Below are 21,472 nucleotides of genomic sequence, written 5' to 3'. Positions count from 1 at the left end.
ATAAATTATAAATAGTAATTTATAAGAAATTATACAATTTACTGATAAATTATAATTTATTGATACCTACATTTAGAAACATATTCATCCTGCCTTCATAAATGGGATTTTATTTTCTTAATTTTTATAACACTATATATATTATTTTATTCAGTTTTTAAAATCACACCTTAATGTGACACTTACTTTTTTACAATAATGAGACGGGTCAACACTTTCACATTCTGGAGACTGTAAAAACACATCCCATGATTATGATACTTCTTACTGGCACAGCGCTCTTCACTTCTCCATAAACTTTCACAGACAACAGTGTGAAGCCGGCAGGAACACACTGACTGAAGTTGCCAGGAGCTGGCTAGAACGCAGACGTTTGGTTCCTAAATTGGGACTTTTCCCACTAACTGGCACTTTCTCTCTCTCTGGTTCAGTATTGAATATTCAAAGACAACTTTCCCACCATGAACATGGAATTGCTAAACTGGGAAGGGGGAGAAATCCCTGGGACGTGGGGAAGCCCATCCTTGGACGTGGGGGTCAGGTACGTGCGTGCCCGCTGCTCTTACCGTCCAGGTGGCCGACTTGGCGGTGCTCGACTGCTGGAAGGACACGTCGAAACTGTGCGGGCCTGGGTAGTCGGTGTTGGAGGGGATGGCGGGGGATGGCGAGAGGGCATCGAAGGTGGAGCTGGGCTGCGCGTAGGGCGAGGGCGCCGTGACGCTGTTCTGCGCGTGGTCTGTATTATAGGGACTGGTGGACGAGGAGCCGTTCTGAATCTGCTGGTCCATGCTGTTCAGCAGCCCCAGGTTCGTGTACTGTGGCTGCAAGGACACCCAGAAACCCCAATATTAGCCGTTTAAGCCACAGACCATTGCTCCTAAAAAAGGCATCCATGGGTGAATGCATTCTACAGAGATGGACCTCAGGTCGGAAGCACTTCACATTCAAAGTAAAACCGTTGATTTTTGATAAACAGAGAAAACGAGAAGTCTGGGCATGTGTGTGTTTGTAACGGCTTTTCCAGATCACTCAGCTCTATGTGCCACCTCTGGAGACTGACTTCCTACAGAGCATTTGAAAGTAGAGTAGATGCTTATTCACAAACTAGGCAAAACGTTCCCAGTGCTCAGTGGATGCTTAGGACGTCTTTAAATGGATACTGCCTGTTACTCCATTTTGAGGTTGTTGGTGGGGGGTGGGGCATGTTACACAAAATGAGAAAGACCACTTGATAGGTATGTTCCAGAGGGGATTTAAGTGTTAAATTGTTGCATAGGGGGCAAAATCAAATGACCTTCGAATTTTCTCTTAATCTTACAATTCTACATTCTGTCCCAGAGTACCAAGAGTGTACCACCCAACCCCCTAAGGACTGGTTTCACAAAGACTGTCCCAGAGTACCAAGAGTGTACCACCCAACCCCCTAAGGACTGGTTTCACAGGGGTAGCGGGGTTAGGGACACCCAACTATGTATTTTAAAAAGTAACCTGCTAGTAAATCATCCAAACGGGTCTAATTTTTTTTATTTGTTCTTTCATTTTCTTAATAGAAATTTATTCTTTTCTAGAGTAGAACATTTGTAAGAGAAATACCAGCTACTTATGAAGAAAATTCTATGCTCAATATAATTCAAAAATACATTAGCTCGTGTATTTCCTTCTGCCAGATGGTTTTATGTCTTCTATGTGAATGGGCCCAAGCACAGAGTAAAAGTACTCAAGAACATATTTATGAAAGAATAAATTAATTTTGCCTCATTTACTCTACAAAAAACCTGACTGTATTACTATCGGAGAGGTAAAGCATTTGCCCTAGCATCCGCTAACACAATGACTGGAGCTTTCAGAGCTGAATCTTCTGGTTCTGAGTTCAGGGCCCTGCCCATGCCATCAAAACTGTCAGCCAGAGTAGGCAAATCAGCCTATCGTCACTTCTAAACCTAAGCCAAAATGAGCAGAAAGGGCAACCAGCTTATGGTACAGTTGTTTTTCCTTTGTAAAACCTTCCAACACATAGAAACCTTGTTTCATCAACCTAATGAACGAGAAAAAAAAATCAAAAGCAAGATGAAGGCAGTCCTATTCGTACATATTTTATAAAGGAAGTAGGCCTAGCTCTTCAGTTGAAATGTAACTGAGAGTCCCAGATTAAGTAAAACTATAGAGAAGAACAAACTTACAAAGAAATAGGAGCTAGGCTTATCTTTTTTAAAATTTCAAACTTTTAATTATTTTATTGAATTTTTTTTTTTTTTCCACAGGGGGAGGAGAAGTAGTGGGCTCTGCCATTCCATTCAGTCCAGGAAGCATTTGTCTAAATGTTAATAGTCACATGCTCATTCCATTACATTCATGCATTCGCATTCCACTGCCGAATGCCATGTCCCCATTTGCTCTTCAAATAACTATTAATCTCTTTACACTTATCCCCATGCTGACAAGAGCAGCTGTTTGTCTCGCCTTCTCTCCCTTCTGACTTCTGTAGCTGCTACCCACCGCTTATCCACCATCTTCGGCTTTCTCTCCTGGCAGGTGTGGCCAAACTGCAGGTAAGACAACTAGGGGACAAAAAAATAAAACCTGAGCCCCTATCAATGGTCCATACCCCGGCTGAACTAAAGCTCTTAGGTTTCCAAGCCTGAGGCAACAGCCTGGGAAGGGGATTGAAAAGATATTCTTTGTGTTCAAGTTAAGGGTCAGTATACAAAGCACTCTTGAACGTCCTGTAGGAATCAGATAATGCTCCCAAAGGCACGTGCCTCCCTACAGCAGTACAATTAGGGAGGCAGCCGTCCCTGACAAAAAGGACAAAGAAACTCACAGCACTTTCTCGCAGGCAGTAAAATGCCTGTTGGGCCACCCCCTTCCCTCCTGCTTCTAGCTACACAGAAGGAACCCAGCTAATTGCGGGCTTGGATGAGAACAAAGACCATGGGCCCCTTGATTTTTTTTTTAACCCAATATAAATGAAGAAAAAAGTTTTCGGACCACACTTTAAGAGCCAGTGAGCAAACACTCTTCAATTCAACAGGGACTTACAAAAAGGGAAAATTCCACATAAGGGGCAAAAAAAAAAAAAAAAAGTGTTTGCTTCTGTTGTTTATTGGGTGGGTTCTGAACAGCAGGAGATCGCATGTCCAGGATGGTTTGGTGAAGGCCCCTCTCCCCAAGGGGATAGCAGGAAAATGTCCTTGACTTGGTGAACTTGGTCTGCCTCTGAGCCACCTGAGGAACGTGTGTTTTGAGCCAGGGTTTTTGGCCTTGAGGCAACATTTCCTCAGTCTCCCTCTGCAGTTCAAAGTATATGGTGACTCCGTTGCATTATATTTCTTCCTTCAAATACTGCCATTGTTTTGTTGGCCCGCCATTAACGGGACCTCAAAATAAGCCATGCTCCTTTGCACACTAACTGGCCTTCCTTCCTATTTCTCCTTGTGAGTGGGCCTGGGCAAGGCCAGCTTAGGCTGAAGGCCTGCCAGGCTGTTCTTCCACTGTCCTGAAACAGTGTTGGGTGCCATATAAGGCCAAGGGTAAACAAGCCTGATCTAGGCACTGCTTTATCCTAGGGCTTCACCAGTGAAGTTAAGAAAACTTACCTGACTAACTTGAAAGTTGGTTCCCAGAAAATACATTTCTGGTTTATAAATCTCCTGTTATGCTCATATGACTTAATAATTATCTGTCTTTGATGATGTGTTTAAACTGAGCAGCAGAAAATAAAGAGGCCATACTTTCCCCATACTTTCTGGGAAATTTTAAAGGAAGAAGTCATTTTTAATGAGATGAAAATGTTTTAATGAATAAGAGAAGCTAGTGACAATTTTGAGAAAGGGTTGAGCCTGTATATTGCTATGTAATTTCTTAAGTAAACTGATTTTATGGATATTAAGAAAAAGAAAGGGAAAATTCCATTTACTGAGGAGTCACAAAAGAGTCCTTTGGAATGATAGAAAGACTGAACAATTGAGAAGCAACAAAGAAGCAGAAACTATATGTCAAAAGTCATTAATAGCAATGTGGGTACTGATGGGTCTACTTTTAAGCATCATAGTTTTAACTTATATACTGTTCCAAGTGCGATTTTGTACATAAGAACAACAAGATTTGTTACCAATGCTAAATCCTCAGTTAATATAACATAAAGGTATATTTCTTAGGATTGATGAGAAATCAGCCTACTACACAAAATAAAAGTGGGAAAACACATTTCAATTGAAACGCTTCTCAAGTAATACTTTACAGAAATATAAGCCAAGTAGTATACTCCGTTGTCTTTTCCTGGAAAGCATAAAACCGACACTACTAACTTTGAATGTTAGCTTAAAATGAACAGAAACAACCACAAACCCACCAAAGTCAGAACTGAATGATTGGGAATCCATTTACATACTTTTCTTATTTATTAAAAATCAATAAATTCGTTTTTCAGAAGTTAATTTTTAAAATATCTAGTTTAAAGAAAATATTCTTATTTACTTATTCCTTTGATTTAAAGAAAGATCGCATGTGTTAACAGGGTACAATTGGAAGCCAAGGGCTGGCCATTATAGTCTAGAAGAACAAGTGTTACCCAGACAGGTCCAGCAAAACAATTTGTAGTGCTCAGTGCAGGATGAAAATGCAGAACCTCTTGTTCATGGATTAAGAATTTCAAGATGATGATGGCACAGCATTAAACAAAGAATGGTGCTTTTCTGAGATAGGACCCTGTGTGACCAGTTGCAGTTTTTATGCCCATGAAGCTGTCCCAGGTCAAGTGAATACTATCTATCCCTTATTTTCTATCACAGCAAATCTGGTGGGGTGAAGGGAGCAATACCTGTTACCTTATTTACTGCCAATAATTCCATAACAGAGGAGAGAAATGTGTATTATGCTGGGATGTTAATGCAATGCTTCTTGACAATGACAAGTCAAAGAGTCAGTCTCAGAGATTAGAACATGACGCTTTCAGATCAGCCATCAAAACTGCCCTTGGAAGAACTCCCTAAGCCCCTGTGTCCCATATGCATGTATTTCTTAGGTTACAAAAGTTATTGGCATATTTGAAATGAAATAATCTTGACTTTGGAATAACCTTAACATACCCTGCAGACACTCAAATAATGAGTGAATGGAAACATTATATACCTATCTCAACATGTCTGAAAAACGAGGCAGTATTCTTTCCACAAAACATAAAGGTGAAAATGAACACAACTTCTGTGATGTCTACTGTGAACCTTATAAAGTAAAATAAACAATTTCCTGTGATTCCAAACAGATGCTTCATTTCCTATAAAATAACTTTGAAATAGAAGACTCACTGTTTGGACCCTGGAAAATTTAATTGTAGTTGTGATATATTCAGGTTCCTCACAAACTAGCTGATCTGACCACAGAAAGGATGAAGTACACCTTGGTCGCAGGGACTCGACATATTCCCTGCAATCATAGAACACCCTGAGGGCATTCTGAAACATACAGCTCGCATGGGAGGTATAAAGATACCCAGGAGCTGAATCTCAAACTGTTTTCACCATGAAGAAACAAAACTGTGTCAATATATATTGCTATAACTCAATATTAAATAATTGGATTTATAGTTAAAGTTGATGATACAATTATTTTCCTATAAAAGTATTTAACATCAAAAAGAGATTCCAATGAAGCCATTTGACTAGTGCAATAGAAATAGGGATTTACCTATAATTTGCGTTTTTGAAAATCTCTCTCCACCAATTCTGTAAAAGATTATTTTTTTTCTTTGAGATGGAGTTTCACTCTTGTTGCCCAGGCTGGAGTGCAATGGCACGATCTTGGGTCACCACAACGTCTGCCTCCCAGGTTCAAGAGATTCTCCTCCCTCAGCCTCCTGAGTAGCTGGGATTGCAGGCAGGTGCCACCAAGCCTGGCTGATTTTGTATTTTTAGTAGAGATGTGGTTTCTCCATGTTGGTCAGGCTGGTCTCAAACTCCCGACCTCAGGTGATCCACCTGCCTCAGCCTCCCAAAGTGTTGGGATTAAAGGTGTGAGACACCACACCTGGCCAAGAGAATTTTTTAAAATGTCCTCTTTTTCAGATATTAGTATCTTTAATAGTAAATTTATGACACTATAGCAACAGTATATAGTATGAGGTTATTTAAAAAATGGGATAGGGACCAAATCAGAGGTAGAAGAGATTACTGTTGGGATATATAATCATAATTTATCTCGATTCAGCCAGACCTTTGTTACAAGATACAACAGCATTCCCCAATTTCACTTGGAAGAAATTGTGTTTATAATCCATGAGTGACTGTTGGATGAGGCTAGAGGATTGAACATGCTTCAGTACTCCTTACACTCCTGTATGGGTCCTAGTAATGCAAAAGAACTCTGAACTCAGACTTCTTTACATGGAGTCTAAGTCCCAATGCTGCCACTAGTGTGCTGTGCACCTCTGGGCAAGGTAGCTGAACAACTTGTGGACCTTAGTTTACCACAATCCAAAGTCTACGTAAAATTGAGGAGACTGAATTTGAGGATTCAATGAGAGGGATCTCCAGTTCTAACATTCTGTGACTTATGGCCATCCTCATCCGTGAAGCTACATTAAAACAATGCTGTAAGACCACTTTCAAAACAGTTTTCGAAGGTAACTGTTCTCTCTCTATACAGATATTCCTGACCAAACTTAGAAATCTAAAACATTTTAGGCAGCACATACAGTTTCCTCAGCTGATAACCACCTTTCACCTGAGGCTTCACGGAGATGCTTTTATGAACATTCTACAGTCCTTCATGGGTAAAGAAAACAGCTTTACTTCATGACCCTGGCTTTAAAAGCATTCATTCAATTATACTTTAGCAGAGAGTACTACATTTCCATCCCGAAATATCAGCAGGATAGTGACTTTTCAACAAGCACTGCCTAAGGGAAACATACTTGTCATTTTTTCGTCTTCTGCCACCTGCCCCACCTCAGAGAATGATGGTTTCTTTTATGCTAGAATTAAACACAATTGACTTACAGTGTTCTACTCCAGGTTAAGAAAAGTTACTGGTATTTAAACGTCAAGTTAAAACACCATCTTTCCAACTGAAGAATTTATTTAGCATCACATTTTTCTCAAAACCAGATTGTATTAGGTATAAAATATTTCACTCATTTTGTTTTCTAAAATTATATAAAAAGTGAATACTTCAAGTAATATATACTCATACAAAGAACAAAATATAAGAATAAAGTATTTAAGCACACCCAAAACTATCAAGACTGTAAGCAGAGAGTTTACTAGATGTCTTGTGTTCTGACACAAAGTGTCAAGATTCCTTTGAGCACCAAGATTCCGTAATTTAGGAGAAAGAGCTCTAGAAGCCCCAACGGCAGGTGAGGCAAATAAATACAAAGTTGACTGATCAGGTGGACAATAATGTCAACAAACATTAGACACAGCATTTGAAAAATAGGAAGCGTGAAAGGTATTAAAGTTAAAACTTGATCCAAATGCAGCTAAATTAAAATGTGTAGAACTCAATTAAGAAAAATAAACTTTTAAATTATATTATTTTAGCATATACTCCTATAATAATCATGACAAATCAACAAAATGAAAATCAGAAGGCATCTCAATTCTGAAAGAATTATTATCATTTTATGTCGAAGAAGTATCAAACTAAGCAGAAAGCAGGATAGAATTTTAATATTTAGTAATTTTTAATTCTGGTATCAGGGGAAATATTCAGAATTTCAGTTTATTCAAAGGGAATCAAAATATGTTTGAAGAGATTTTCAATCTATAGCAATCAATATGTTTTAATAGCTCTATATAGCAGATATGGTAATATTAAAAGGAGAAAGTACATAGTAATAAAATTCTTCAATGAATGTTAAGCCATCTTTATGTTAAGCATACCATACTGCCTTCTTAGAAGCTCAGCAGTAATGCATCCTTGGTTTTGAAAGCGAGTTTAAAAATATTTTTTAAATAATGTTGGTAGTATATTTCTCTAGTTCATATCATAAATTGTGACTTAAAACAATGGGTGATTAAATGTGATTAACATTTTATCACAGAAAATAAGCTTTCGTTACCATGACATGAAACTGAAGACATATCAGTTTCAATAAAGTAATGGTGACTATCAGGAGTAAAAAAAAATAAAAATAAATTTTAAAACTCTGAAATCTACTTATCATCCAAGTTCCATCCCCTCTATAAAAGAGTATGAGCTATTACTTCTACTATTATTAATTCTGTTACTGAGTTGTAAGTATGTGTCTTAGAGTGTTCAAGTGCTTTGCATGGTTTTACTTATTTCTCATGAGATACATGTCATTAATATCCATGTTTTATACATGTTTTATGGATGAGGAAACTGAAGCTCCACAAGATTAAGTAACTTGCCCAAGGTAGTGAGAAGAGCCTGGATGTAAAACCAGTAAATCTGGCTGAAGAACCCGCTTTCCTAAGTAGCTTTCATTCTGATTGCATGTAAATAGGAATCACTCACATTTCTGTCTGGAATTTTTATCTAAAAGTTACAATCAAGAAAAGCACACCTCTTTTATTTGCTTTTTTTTTTTTTTTCACTCATTAAAGACAGGATATAAAAGTTTCCCCATGCTTAGTTAGAATGGGTATAACTGCAAAAGGTCAGAGACCCAACTCCTTGTAACTACCACTTGAAAGGCATTGCAAATCTGATCTTGTCACTCTCAAGCTTAAATTCCTTGAGCAGCTCCCTATTCTCCTAGAATAAAGGCCTCAGGTCTTTAACGTGGCCTGTGAGGCACTATTTGAAACTCTGCTCTGGCCAAATAGAACTTTCTTCATTTTTTTAAAAGCTAGCTCCTTCGGTCTTCAAGTCTTTTGCACGTGCCAGCTGTTTTCCAATTCATTGTTCAGCCTTTAGCTCAGATGTCATCTCCCAGAAGTCTTCTTTGATTGTTCAGACAGATTATTCTCTTTTGTTCCACATTTTCATAGCACTTTCCCTTTGTATCACATAATCATAATATAAATTAACTATATGTCTAAACTTTTAAAAAATGTTGGTCTTCTCTGCTAGGCAATAAGTTAATGAGAGAATATATCTGGCCTATTTAGTACTGAATCCCCAATACCTGGGATAATGGCTGAAACATAATAGATGCTCAGGAAACAGTTCTTAAAAGAATAAATGCAAAACACTTCAACATGAAAATTACTTGCAGAAAGTATCTCTTTTATTCTAATACAACTAATCATTTGTTTTATCCTGAAGTAAGTCTGTGTCCAAATTTGATTCATTTCTTTATATGCTACTGTCAGACAAATGTTATAGTGCATCCCTAAATAATCTCTATGATCTTTACTTTTTGTTTAGCTTTGTCTTGGTAGGTGGGAATTGTGCTTTTAGCTTCAGCTTTTATGGGAACTAGTAGCAGAATAGCCAGTCCTGTCACTCACAACGCAATGAGTAATACTTGGTAGCTCACACCTAGCTGGGAAGTTTATTAATGAGCTTCTACTTCCTTAAAACAAACACATACACACTTTTGTGCCAAGGCAGTGCTTTTTAACCTGATGGTCTAGGTTTTGTTTTGAATGCATCTAGGTCAGCAATAAGAACCTATATCTTTGTGGTCATATAATTATTCACTTCCTACTGATGGCACACATGGCCAAATGCAGTTTGCTTTGAAAAGAAACCACCCAGAAACAAGCTTAGAGAAAGACATTTAGTTTCTGGTAGATAGGCCACAAAATTGGTCCCTCCCTGCCTAATTTTCATGATTTTATGCCCAGTTAGCCAGAATTCAGTTTAGAATAAAGCCATAATTAACAGTTTACGAATGTATGTTTAAGGAACTGAGATTATAGTTTATCAGACTTATAAATCCTTTCTTGCAAATGATATAAATTTATGCTCCAATATAACAAACACTTAAAGGTTGAAACGCTAGTTTTTATTTGCAACTGGAAAACTGAGGCTTGAAACAAGGAGTGTACTACTCAATCTTGTCAGACTATAGGCATTCAAGCAGTGAATACTGTTTCATGAGTTCTGAATTTGCTTTTATTTGTCAAATTCTTTGCTGATTGCTACTTTTTAAATTATATTTGAGATAATTAAAGTTTTTAGTGATTACTTTGCAATTAGATATGGTGACTTATATAACATTGGAGTGTTCCTCTCAGCTGTCACTTTAACTGCAAAAGAAAACTCAAGTTTTGAGCTATGCAGAAGACATACCTTACTTTTGAAAAGACACTCATCTTATTCATTTTATTCTATTTATCCTATTATAAAAGATATGAGCAAAACCAAAAGTTGGAATACCACGTTTAAGAGAAAAATTGCTTTGAGATTTCTCAGACATCCTTTAGTGATAACACTATAGAGAATTAAAAGGACAGAGCGTTTGCAAATCGTCAAGCTTATTCACCCAGATCAAACTACCCCCATCTCTGGTGAGGACAGAGATCTGCAGGGGATAAACTCAATCAAGGGAACAGTGCAGACGCAGGAAAACACTTTTTAAAAGGGCCTGCAAAGCAAGATAAAAGTCTAATCTTTTTTTTTTTTAATCAAACACATTCTCTGTCCTTATGAGTAATCAATTATGTGAAAGCAGCACATACTTTACACTAATTACTTGATACCATATAAATCATCTGCCCTGTCTTTCAGAAATTTTCTTGCTATTTAAAAGATAATGGAAATAATATTGGGCTTATTAAAACAAACAAACAACAACAAATGACTTGCAAGATGTGAAGGAAAATGACACAATTTGGTTACCTGCAGAACATATAGATAGAAGGGGCTTGTATAATATGTGGGCTCGCTTTATTTATATTTATGCACAAGTCAATTACAAACAGCCTTTCAAGTATATACAATACACCATGTATTCCTAGGTGAAGATGTCCCTTCAAGCAACAGCGACAGATGCATGTCCTTATCACATTCAGGGAACATTACTGAGTGGCCCTGTAGGGGATACAGACATAAGCATAACACATCCTCTACCCTCCCAGAGTCTTCAGTCAAAGGATAGGGAGGGAGGAAGGATCTGGTGCACACAGAAAGCAATGAGGAGGAAACAGAGTAAAAAAGTTCAGAGGATGGAAGTGTTATCCTGAATGAGGGAATCGGAGAGCTTTTTCAGGGTGAAGTTTCTCCCCAGCAGGGCTTAATGACTGGAAAGGATTTGACCTGGAGATAAATATTTGGGGGTGAGGTGTTGGAGTGAAGAAAGAAGGCAGAAAAGCCCTGTTCTCTGAAATCTCACCATTCTGATTTTTAGCCTTTCAAGCGTTTTGGGATTGTCTGTTGAAATCATTTCCCAGGCCTAAGGCTTATGAAGAGCTTTCTGCCTCACCCAGTGTCACTGTTTCTCTTCATGTGTATCTTGTGGAGTCCTCAACCTCAGTCTGGTGACAGAGTCTCACACGGTCTATTTAAAAGTAATCATGCCATTCCCCAAACATCTGATGCTGCCCTTTGAGAGGGTAATGGTTTTCCTTTTAATTCTGATTCCATCAATAGAGTGACACTAATCCAGACTGATTTGAGTAAACAGGGCATATTCCCCATTGTCTCTGTGATCTGAGAAAGAATAAACTTGAGAAAGATCACTGGCTGGATTGGAAATGGCCCCTTTGGGTGTTTTGCGCAAGCTTAAAAGGAAAAAGAAAATGCCTGTACAGAGTTCTTTCCAAGGGAAGCTCACTTCGGGGGTGGTAATTCTCATAGGGGTATTATACTAAACTGCACCTATTAGTGGCTTTAGCACCAATAAGAAAGTAGAACTATTTCTTTTGTAGTGTTTCCAGCATAGCTGACGAGAGTGTTTCATAAATTTCCGCCTCTGGCAACACACCACAGCTTGACTCAAAATTCCCTCTTTCGGCTTTTATAAGGAAATCTTTTTGTCATTTAAGAAATACAGACAAGATGCAATTCAGATTACAAGTTTTGCATGAAATATCGATTTACGTTACACACACATTCACTAACATTCCAAAAATGTTTTAGTCTTGCCAGTTATTCCCTCACCTAGAACCAACATGTGCTCTATCTTAACCCAAGTTACTGAATTTTAAATTGACAAGTGAACATTATCTGGTGAAGCCATCTCAGCTTGAATCCATACAATGATCCATTTGTACTTTGTCTTTGAAAAAGAAACTTGAGCAACTTAAAAATCAGAATATATAAAGTTAGTCCATATCAAACATGAAATCAATCAACTTAGAAATAAGAAATTTATAAATTTTTTTGCAGAAAATGGAAAAGAATGGTTTTTGAATAGTGTAGGTGCTATATTCTCAGACCAACTAAGGAAATCAACTGTGGGGACGTATAAAGTAAGACTTTTGAAAAGATTTTACAGACACTTCATTGAACTACTTATTTCTTTTAAGGAGGTTGTATTTAGTGGAAACTCACTGTTTCCCCTAATGTCTGTAGGACAATCATATGCTAACATTTGATGCTTTCAAAATCTACTTTTTGAAAGTGGAAGATTAGGTTGGTAAAAAAAGAGAAAGAAATGAGTACAAGCTTAGATGTCTCCTCTAAGCCCAGTTTATTATCTTGAAGCCCAGTTCTCTTATCCACTCCCTTTGGCTTTAAATCAAGTCACTGATTCACTCCTTACCCCCCCATGGCCTACCCTCACCTGCCCTATTATTATCTCTTCAATTGCCCACATGGTCTTCTTGGGTGAGATGGAAGTGACGAAGGAGGCTGTGGAAAGGGAGGATATTAATGTGGGAAAAGACATGTCTTCTCCCAATATTTATCTTCACATATTACATCTTACGTATGTTTCCTTGTCCCAAAGTCAAATTTAAAAATTTTATGGCAAAGATAATATCTTAAATTTTTGTTGTTTTTTATTTGGTGGGGTTGGTTTTTAAATGGGATATTCACATTTCCTTCTGCTCTGTTATTTATTTCCCAGCTGGGATTCTCATTTTGAATAAATGTCTTATATGCAGCTTCAGGATTACTATTTGCATTTAGAGCAGTGACCAGAGAAAAGACTTCTGGTCCTATTTCTAAGATGACTATTTAATAAATAAAATTAACTCATAATAAACATAGGGAGGCAGTTTGAATTTTGTTCCTAGCTTTGATTAGTTTTAAAATGTCATTACTAAGTCCCTATAAATAATAGGACACCATATCTGTCTCTGTAGAAGTCTAAGGAATGGGAAAAGGTAATCCTCAACTTTTCAGCCCAAGGAATCATTTGGGCTAATTTTTTTCCTTCCTGCAAGATGTCACTCATCATCCCTAGAGTATGTGAAGTTTTGAATCTCGAATTCTGAACACTGGTCACACTTTTAAAACACACATAGATTTCCGCTCTTAGTGAGATCAATATTCCAATTAACTTTTGTTGCTATTTCTACAAAAGCATTCCATTTTGACACAAATAGTAAATACATATCAGTGTTTAAACCAACATATTTTCTTTTTAAATCAATATACTATGTTCCTTCATCTTGTCTGGCACAGTCCTCCCTTGTATTTTTATAAATTTTATCCCCCTACATAGAATGTCTTTCCTCCCCTCACTCCTCATCTGAATTTCAGTTCTCAAACCATATAAAATATTACCTTTATCATAAACAGTTTAAACTCTATTTCACTCTTTTAAAACTTGGGATATCTTTTACCAATTCTGTTTTATACTGGAGTCATTTATGAACCCCTCATATACTCCCTCAGATTATGAATTTACGGAGGCTAGAAGCTGTGAATTACTAATTTCTTCTTTCTTCACAGTGCATATCACAGTGACTATTACAAGTTTTCAGTAACTGTTGGGTTGGAAGGAAATGCTTCCTTTAGTGGGGAAATAATCAGAATGGTTTGTGGATGGCACGTCAAAATCATTGTATCTGGCTTACAGCCAAATTTATACTACTTTTTCATTTTGGGGTGGAGTGTTAGTGTGTGGAAGAGAATTAAATAAGGAATGGGGTCTTTACAGAGTGACTATATAATTTATCTTCTAAATGCGACAGTTTTGAAAGTGAAAAGGTGTGCTATTAGTAATTATGCTAGAATAGCAGGCATAAATAAAGACAAACCAAGACCAATAGTTCCCAATTTGTCTATGGCAGGGACCATAGCTATTAAAAAGAGCACTGGGCAGAAAATACACAGGTTGTATGAGACTTTAGAAACAATCCATTCGTATCCTTCCAAAGGTCCAAGAGAAGTGATAGATATTTCTGCAAAACAGGCAGCCAATGTGCAATGCAGAGAAATGCTTTTTCATACTTCTAGGCAATCTCAAGCAAAGCCATTTATTTTCCCTGTGCTCTCTAGTAGAACTCCAGTTACACAATTACACCATTCTTCTGTTCAAAACTTTTCTATGGCTTGTCATTGTCACTATAATAAATGTACTCTCCTCTCAGTGTTACGGTCATCTCTGAGCCACTCTATCTTGCATTTCCAACTTTATTTCTTGATCGTCTCATAATTTCAATTGCATTTGAACTATTTGATGCTTCTGAGTGTATCAGCATTCACTCCTCACCCCCCTTCCCTTTGCTGATGCTTATTTCTTCACCTAAAATCCTCCTTCCTTCTTATATTTCTAGAACTTGGAAATTTCCATCTGTCCTTCCAAGGGCAGCTTCATCTTACATATGCATATAGACTTTCTTGATCCTCCTACATCATGGATTCTCTTTCCCTTTGATGCTTTATATTATCTTGCTCACACACTTAAAATCTCTCCTGTATTATAATTGCACGCATACTTAGCTCATTCCCCCAATGAACTATACACTTCTTAGTGTAGGAATTGTTTCTTAATTATTTTTAGAGCCTATGTACCATTTTACATATGATTGATGCTCAGTGAACATTTTTTTAAGAGTCAGTCAGTTCTTCTTCTAACCTGTTTCTCTTTCTCAATACTACTTTTCATGAATATTGACAACGTAGAACTTAATCAAAGAGTATAAGTAAAAATTATAAAATGTTTAGAGAGGTGACCCATTATTAAGCCACATTTCACTATTTTCTTGGGCCCACAGATTGTGTCCTTAAGATTAGGAATAAGATTTAAAACTTAATTTTTGAATCAAATGTTTCACCTTGATACTTGAATCCATTCTCTTCCAGAATCAAAATGTAGTACTCTATTGGATACCATTTGTAGGTTCCACTAAATTGGCACTGGACAATAATGCTATATTAGTCATCTGACATTTTCCTCAACATACATCTAAAGAAAATTGAGCGCCCACTTGGGTTTAACAATTTTTTATCTTCAAAATAGTAAAACTTATAAATTATTGAAATCATCAAGTTTTTCACAGAAGTATCTTTTTGTTATCTGTATTCATTCTATTTGTTGACATAAAACAATTAGAAATTTAAAAATATTCAAGAGGAGAAAAAAGTTATACTAGGAAGGAAGGATTTTTACCTGTGCCCCTCTGTTCTACCAGCTCAGATTCCACCCAAAGCAATCATATGCACATCAAAGAAAACTAGGGTGTATTTGTGGTAACATATTTCTCAACTGTTTGATCCAAATCCCTTTTTAAAATCTCATGACATTAGATATATACTCCCTTTATAAGCAGAATGCAGAATCTAAATTCTGTACATAGTCATTGAGGAATGTTTTAGCAACTTTGCATTCAGACAATGTACGTATAATGAAAAAGAAACCAATAATTTTTTGGTTGCTCTAGAAAATGTAGACATCCATTGATGCTTTCTGCTGCACGTGTGACATCCTGTTGAGAATCACTGCTCTTCTAAAAAGCAAAACAAACCAAACATGGTTTTCCTTATTGAGGTAAAGGATAAGTGATTTATTGTCTCAAAATCTTTTTTTTTCCAGTAGTAGTGAAGGAAGGTATGATCTGTGATCTGTGATCTAAGATGTCTTTCTCCTAGTTCCCTCCGGGCTCGAGGACAACCAACTGTAAAACAAGTAGTGCAATCTATGGCCACAGCATGGAGTGAGGAATACCACCTGGCTGACATGAATTAAACCTGCAGCTTCTGCTTCTCACCCATTGTGCTTTTTCCTATGATGCTAAATAGCTCAGAAGTACCTCATGGGACAGCTTAATACATTTATTAACTATCAATAGAAAACTCACACCCATATCTTTTAAATGGGTTGAGTCAGTAGAAATAGTACTAGGACAGGAAAGATTTTTTTCCCTAGACCAAGCAGACAAAGAAGTCAATTAAGTAAGAATGACCTGGGCTACAGGGAGTTTACACCGCTGTCTCCACACTTTTTTTCTTGCATTCAACTGGCTTTGTACAACAGTTCTTCATGGAAACATTTTTGGAGCATCTGCTAGGAATCATCCCATCTCTCCTTGGTATTAAAAAGAAAGTGGCTGAGTAAAGGCAACACGATCATGTACATATAGCTCTCTCAACTAAAGAAAGAAAAATTATTAACCCTGATTTGTAAAATGAGGTGTTTCCATATATGAACCTCCCATTTAGTTCGAAAATACTGTAACCCATTTACCAAAGTGTCTTTCCTTCATCATCTAAAACCCCGGATGAGGAATTTTAGTAAATATCTTTTTCTAAGAAGGAGTTTGAGATCCTCCCCACTCACACATACACATACACACACTTACGCCACACACACAGCCCAGTTTTGTTTTGTTTTGTTTTGCCAGAAAGTTGAAGTTAAAACTTGATCTGTGAAGAAGTTCCTTTCTTTTGACCCTCTCTATCTCCAAGTCTGAGACCATTCCCAGAGGCTCTGTCTTTCCTAGCCCGGCACTGGGGAGTGGAGCTTGCTTGCGGCCTCTCCGCTGTACCTAAGGGTAGAGCCTTCAGCCTTGCCTGTTATATCCTGCTCATGTTCTCCTCCCTTCCGGACCATTTCCTGTTAATTAGCAGCTCCCCCAAATCCAGATCTGCTAAGGGTTGGGGAAGAATTCAAAAGTTGTGGAAAAAGGAGTAGAGAAGGAACACTGTTCTTATATAGTTTTTGAGTTATCAACTCAAAGAAATTGCTAGCAAATTAAACTATACATTTATTTGAAGTCAAAGAACGAGTTACAGTTTTTAAATAATTTTCACTCTTACAGGGAGTTTTATGCCTTTTTCATTTTTAATTTACCCAATGTTTAACAATTCTTGTGTGATAATATTAGGTTGCTTTTTCTGTATTGACAGTTACTAATAAACATAAATCCCCACACACGATCACTTTTATATTAAATTCATGGTTCTCAGAGCCATGTGGTCCCAGGCATTTCATATACTTAGATGTAGCACTGAATTTTTAGAGGACTAGATATGAAAGCATAATCCTGTACAGAAAGAAAGTTGTTCTTACGTAATAGAATGGAAATCAAGCCATGAAATTATAACCTAATACATGCACTGGTGGAAGGATATGAAAGTCATGCAGGCAACATGCAAAAAGACATAGAAAGGTAGGGAAGTGCAGCCATGTTTTTTACAGATACTTTTCGTCGACCTTAGCAGCGTTCCAATAGAAAACAGATAAGTGATGCCTTTTGTGGCTCTTGATTACATATTTACCTAAAGTTTTGAAAAACTAAAACCTGTGTATAAAACTATTTTCTTTCATAAGCATGCCATATTCTCACATACAACATGACTCTTTTGCCTCCATAAAAGGAAATAATTTCTACAAATATCCTCTAATCACAACATTAATGCAACTGCTTTCTTTCACATTATATCTAACCTAAAAATAATCATTTCTTGCCACTTTACATCAACCTTGTGCTTCACTTAGAGATATCAATGAACAGATTTTGCTTCTCCCATTTGACTTACAAGATCCTAGGCGGCTTATAAATACTGTGTGTGAAATAGTTCATGAATAAAGACAAACAAACTCAGGTATGACATGATGGACAGATCATTTTCTGAATGATTAAAACTGGACAAAATTGGATCCAATAGAATCAAGAAGATCTTAAAAGCTAATCCTATTTAAAAACAAATTGGTCACATTTTTAGCTAACTTTCAATATTACAGCAAAACAAGAAACTCAAGTTTCTCTACTGAGGACAAGCAAGCCTGCTTGAATGTTTTAAAGAAAAATAGGCACTTCCTTTTCCCTCTTTAGATAACTCGATATTTCCCCTGTTGTATTTACACAGTTCAGGAGTCTAGACAATAGCATGGTCAATACGATAGCACAGGCCCTGCTTTGCAGCCCTCTGCTCCACTCTTCCTCTTGCGGTCTGCACTGGACTACTATGCATTTTGTTTTGATTTTTAAGGAGCTCAATTTGAGTACTCTAGTCCACTTTTCCAAGCACTCACCTGCAAGCATTTTTATCTGAAACACCGAACTCTCTGTCTCCACAACACTCCCCCCATCCACCCAATCTGATTAGTGTCAACACAGCTGCCCCATTCTGAGGAATGTAAACTAATATTGTTGTTAGACCTCCCTCAACCTTAGGAAACTTCCTCAAAGTCTTACAGTCTCTTCAGGATTTTTTTTTTTTTTTTATCTCTGTGCACAAGTTTAAATACCTAAGACAAACATGCTGAGAAGAGATCAGAAATGCAAATAATCAATCCCTTAAGTAAAATCCTGTATGGTATAATACACATTTACATGTATGCATGTATAAATATTTAACAATGCATCCCTCCAAAATAACTTTATTTGTCATCACACGTGAAAGTACAAGTCACCCTCCAGACGACAGAAACGTTATTACAGCCCCTTCTGGATTTAGGTGGGTCTCTGGATTGACAGACTTAAAAACAAAGATGGCTTTAAAAAATCTCACCTGATTATTTTGAAAAAAGCTTCATTTGCTTTTAAGATGAAGTCTGGAAATAGAACTATGCTAAGAAGTTAAGACACAGTCAACTAATTTTTCTTACTGGTACATGAATACCCATCAGAGAATTCATTGCGATGTATCTAGCAGAGTGTGATCTGCTCTCTGAGTCTGTTTTCATAAAAAGCGATTTTATAAACTCCTGAATATTATTTTTTCAATACATAATGTCACCCAGATTTTATTTTCTTTTTCATCTTCTCCTACTGTTTCATTTCCTACTTAATAAAAAAAAAAAATCTTACAGCCACCACAGAAAACATTAACCAAGAAAAGGAGATTCCTATATACAATTTGCAAAACATTACATTGGGTGACCGAGAACCGCAAATACGTAAGTTTTTAAAAAAAAAAAAAATTAAAAAGCATCTCTAAGTGGAGTGCTAAAATCTAAAATCCTTACCTCACTAAATTGAGTCTGGGCATTGTTTTCCAGGTACAACATGTTAGCTGTAAGATTGATCAATGCTGCTGTCCTTTCTTCTGGCTCCAGGATTTTGCCAACCCCCCCACCCCCTCTGAGACCCTTACAATGTGAATCTACTAAGAAGATAACAGAACTCAAGTCCCTCTCTCTCTTTCTCTCTCTGTACATAATTTAAGGTTTCCTAATATATACCCAACTATAGGCATGAGGAGGCGGGACTCTTCTCTTTACCTGTCCAATCCATCAACTTCCACCTGGACTCCTCCACTCCAATGGAGTGAGGCCTCTCCCATCTCATTAAGTAGTTAGAATTCCTTATCACCAATCTTTAAAAGAAAAAGAAAGAAAGAAAAAAAAAAAAACCCAGGAGACAGACAGGTAAAACTTTCCCTGTCTCTTTCATAAGAAAGTGCACTCTCTTTTAAAAACAAAACAAATCTCCCCAAACAAACCGCACCACCACCACGATTTACAGAAGGCATTTCAGAAAGTTATTTTACTCTTTGTAACTGAAAAGTAAACTTCAGGAAAACTTTTTAGAAGGCTCCTTTTTTAAAATCTAGATTTGGGGTTTCAAGAATGATTACACAAGTTAGAAATTAGGAGAGAGTACTCAAATCCACGGTTACATTTAACCAATATAAAAAATTAAAACCCACTGCCTGATAACTAAAGAGTTTTAAACTTATTTTCCCCAGAGAAATGTCAGTGGTTTCATATCAAGCAAGGACAAAATAAGCTACCTGATTTTTTCGAGCATGTTTCAATAACAAGTTAAACCACCGGTCCCGTTAACTTATAAAAACAAACAAACATCCATACTATGTACGGGAAATAGGAATCCTGATAAATGTGTCCTTTCTTTTTTTTCTTTTTTAACAAAACTCTTATCTATTTGAATATTTCTTTTCTCTATTTTATTGTACCCAGTTTATACTAATATTTTTGCTTGTGAATAGGTAATAAAAATGATTACTGCACATGATGCATCTATGTAAATGATTAGAATAAGTATTAAAGCATAAGATATCAATTGGCTTTTGTCTTAAAAATACATTTATTTATTTATTTATTTATTTTTGAGACGGAGTCTCGCTCTGTCACCCAGGCTGGAGTGCAGTGGCGCAATCTCGGCTCACTGCAAGCTCCGCCTCCCGGGTTCACGCCATTCTCCTGCCTCAGCCTCTCCAAGTAGCTGGGACTACAGGCGCCCGCCACCACGCCCGGCTAATTTTTTGTATTTTTAGTAGAGACGGGGTTTCACCGTGGTCTCGATCTCCTGACCTCGTGATCCGCCCGCCTCGGCCTCCCAAAGCGCTGGGATTACAAGCATGAGCCACTGCGCCCGGCCTTAAAAATACATTTACACAAATACGTACCAACATTCATGTAGAATCTGGCCTTGGTACGAAGATTTAGTGGAGATGAAATGCACCCTAATGGTTATCATCTGATTCATTAAAATACTCTCTTTACTGCTGAGTATTTGTAATTCAGTTAGATTTATTTCTCAACATCATCCTACGCCCTCCCACCCAGGAACCCAATTTCCTCTATTTTGCTTGAAAGGTTGTAAGTGGCCAAGATAGCTATAAGTGAAAATTGTGATTTCTTCTAAAACTTAGAAGATACAAAGTTTAGAAGAGAATTGGAAGCCAGAAGAGATTAGAACATACATTTCAGAAACAAAGTTTGCAAATATGTTCAGGATTTGCCTCTCCTTTACTTCTACCTTTGCATCCATAAAATTTATGCACTTAAAGGATGACGTGGTTATTGGCTGATATATAAGACCCATAGGTTACTGGTAATAATGCTTCCTTCTTTTATACACAAAAATCAAAAAACTCTCATAATATAATTTGATCTTGAGTATGCAAGAATATGACTGTACTCTGTAACACTACAAATTTATATGAGACAAAACATTCATTTCTTCACACGTATATTGGGAAGAATGATCTCTCTTTCTACCTATAATTAACCAAATGAGCACTGCCTAGGAGGCAAAAAAAAAAAACCTACTTACAAAATACAGTATAATTTTTTGTACAATGTATCTAATTCTACACCTACTGACAGCTTAAGAGTCAACAGTAGAAAGCAGATGGTTGCTTCCTTAAAGGTATGCGTAATTCCTGTGGCCCAAAAACTTGGATGATCCTGAAAATCATCCAGGGTGCTTTTTAAAAACAGATTTCTGGATGTGGCCCCAGACCTCCTGCATCAGAC

General features: G+C 37.1%; 1 protein-coding gene across 18 annotated transcripts in view; it reads right to left on the bottom strand.

Moving 5' to 3' along the window:
* TP63 (tumor protein p63) overlaps positions 1–21,472 on the bottom strand; it is a 262,688-nt gene that overhangs the window by 88,481 nt on the left and 152,735 nt on the right. For 14 of the 18 annotated variants that reach the window (XM_063620521.1, XM_063620522.1, XM_063620536.1 and 11 more), the window contains one exon: positions 567–821. The exons of the other annotated variants lie outside the window; for them this stretch is intronic. In XM_063620521.1, coding sequence (XP_063476591.1) covers positions 567–821 — 255 coding nt within the window. The remainder of the gene's footprint in view (positions 1–566; positions 822–21,472) is intronic. 18 annotated transcript variants of the gene reach the window in all.

Source organism: Symphalangus syndactylus, chromosome 17 (assembly GCF_028878055.3).
Source record: "Symphalangus syndactylus isolate Jambi chromosome 17, NHGRI_mSymSyn1-v2.1_pri, whole genome shotgun sequence".
Classification (NCBI taxonomy): domain Eukaryota; kingdom Metazoa; phylum Chordata; class Mammalia; order Primates; family Hylobatidae; genus Symphalangus; species Symphalangus syndactylus.
Note: the sequence above shows the minus strand (reverse complement) of the source record. Positions and strands in the feature narration are given on the sequence as shown.